This window comes from Penaeus monodon, chromosome 34, assembly GCF_015228065.2.
Source record: "Penaeus monodon isolate SGIC_2016 chromosome 34, NSTDA_Pmon_1, whole genome shotgun sequence".
NCBI classification, from domain to species: Eukaryota; Metazoa; Arthropoda; class Malacostraca; order Decapoda; family Penaeidae; genus Penaeus; species Penaeus monodon.
Genome location: NC_051419.1, coordinates 32,358,223 through 32,359,011, shown reverse-complemented (window position 1 = coordinate 32,359,011; position 789 = coordinate 32,358,223). Strand labels below are relative to the sequence as shown.

Genomic DNA, 789 nt, shown 5'->3' with positions numbered 1-789 from the left:
TTTCCCCTTCTTCTTCTTCAGAGTTTGGTGAACGTCATGTCTTAATAACTTTGCTGTTCTTTGGATTTGCGGTTGTGTATGCCATGAGAGTCAACTTGTCTGTAGCCATAGTTGCCATGGTTAAGAATCGCCCTCATACCAAGAAAGTCTCACAGGAGTATGATGACACCTGCCCTCTCCCAGCAACTCAGAAATCAAAAGATGCAGCTATGGAGACAGTATGTACAGTGTGAGGTTTTGTGATAGTTAACCCAGTTATGCCATTATAATGTCATGGTAGATCATCCCTCACACCAAGAAGATATTTTTGCAAAGTTGAGCCTACTCTGATATGTATATGCCAAATATATGTGTGCTTGTTTGGGCCTGGTTATATACATTTAGGAGAAATAGCCCCTCTAAAGCAGGCTTAAAGTCTCATTTTAGGATAATTTCCTAAACAGTTTTTATGCCACAGCCAAGAGTATAAAGAGTAGGGTTATTTTATGTTTGCTGTGCTTCTGATTTTTCCAGTGGGGGTTTCGGTCATGATTGGGTCGAAATTAAAAGAAAGAGGTGTATTTCTTAATGAGTTACTAATGTGTATTATTTTTTTTATGTAGTTATGGTAATTCTTTGACAATTTTAAAACTGTAATCCTATAAGACAGTGTACCATGAAATTCTATATTGTGTTTTTTAGCCAGGTTTATGTAGAATTTGAGAGTAACTTACAGTAATAGCTATTTCCTCTTTGTGGAATAAGCAAGGCTTTCAAATTTCAAATGCAACATATTGGTAATATACATAT

At 36.1% G+C, this 789-nt stretch overlaps 1 protein-coding gene across 4 annotated transcripts in view; it reads left to right on the top strand.

The window, feature by feature from the left end:
- LOC119594737 (putative inorganic phosphate cotransporter) overlaps window positions 1-789 on the top strand; it is a 12,815-nt gene that overhangs the window by 1,946 nt on the left and 10,080 nt on the right. For all 4 annotated transcript variants that reach the window (XM_037943827.1, XM_037943824.1, XM_037943823.1 and 1 more), the window contains exon 4: window positions 22-218. In XM_037943827.1, the coding sequence (XP_037799755.1) occupies window positions 22-218 (197 nt within the window). The remainder of the gene's footprint in view (window positions 1-21; window positions 219-789) is intronic.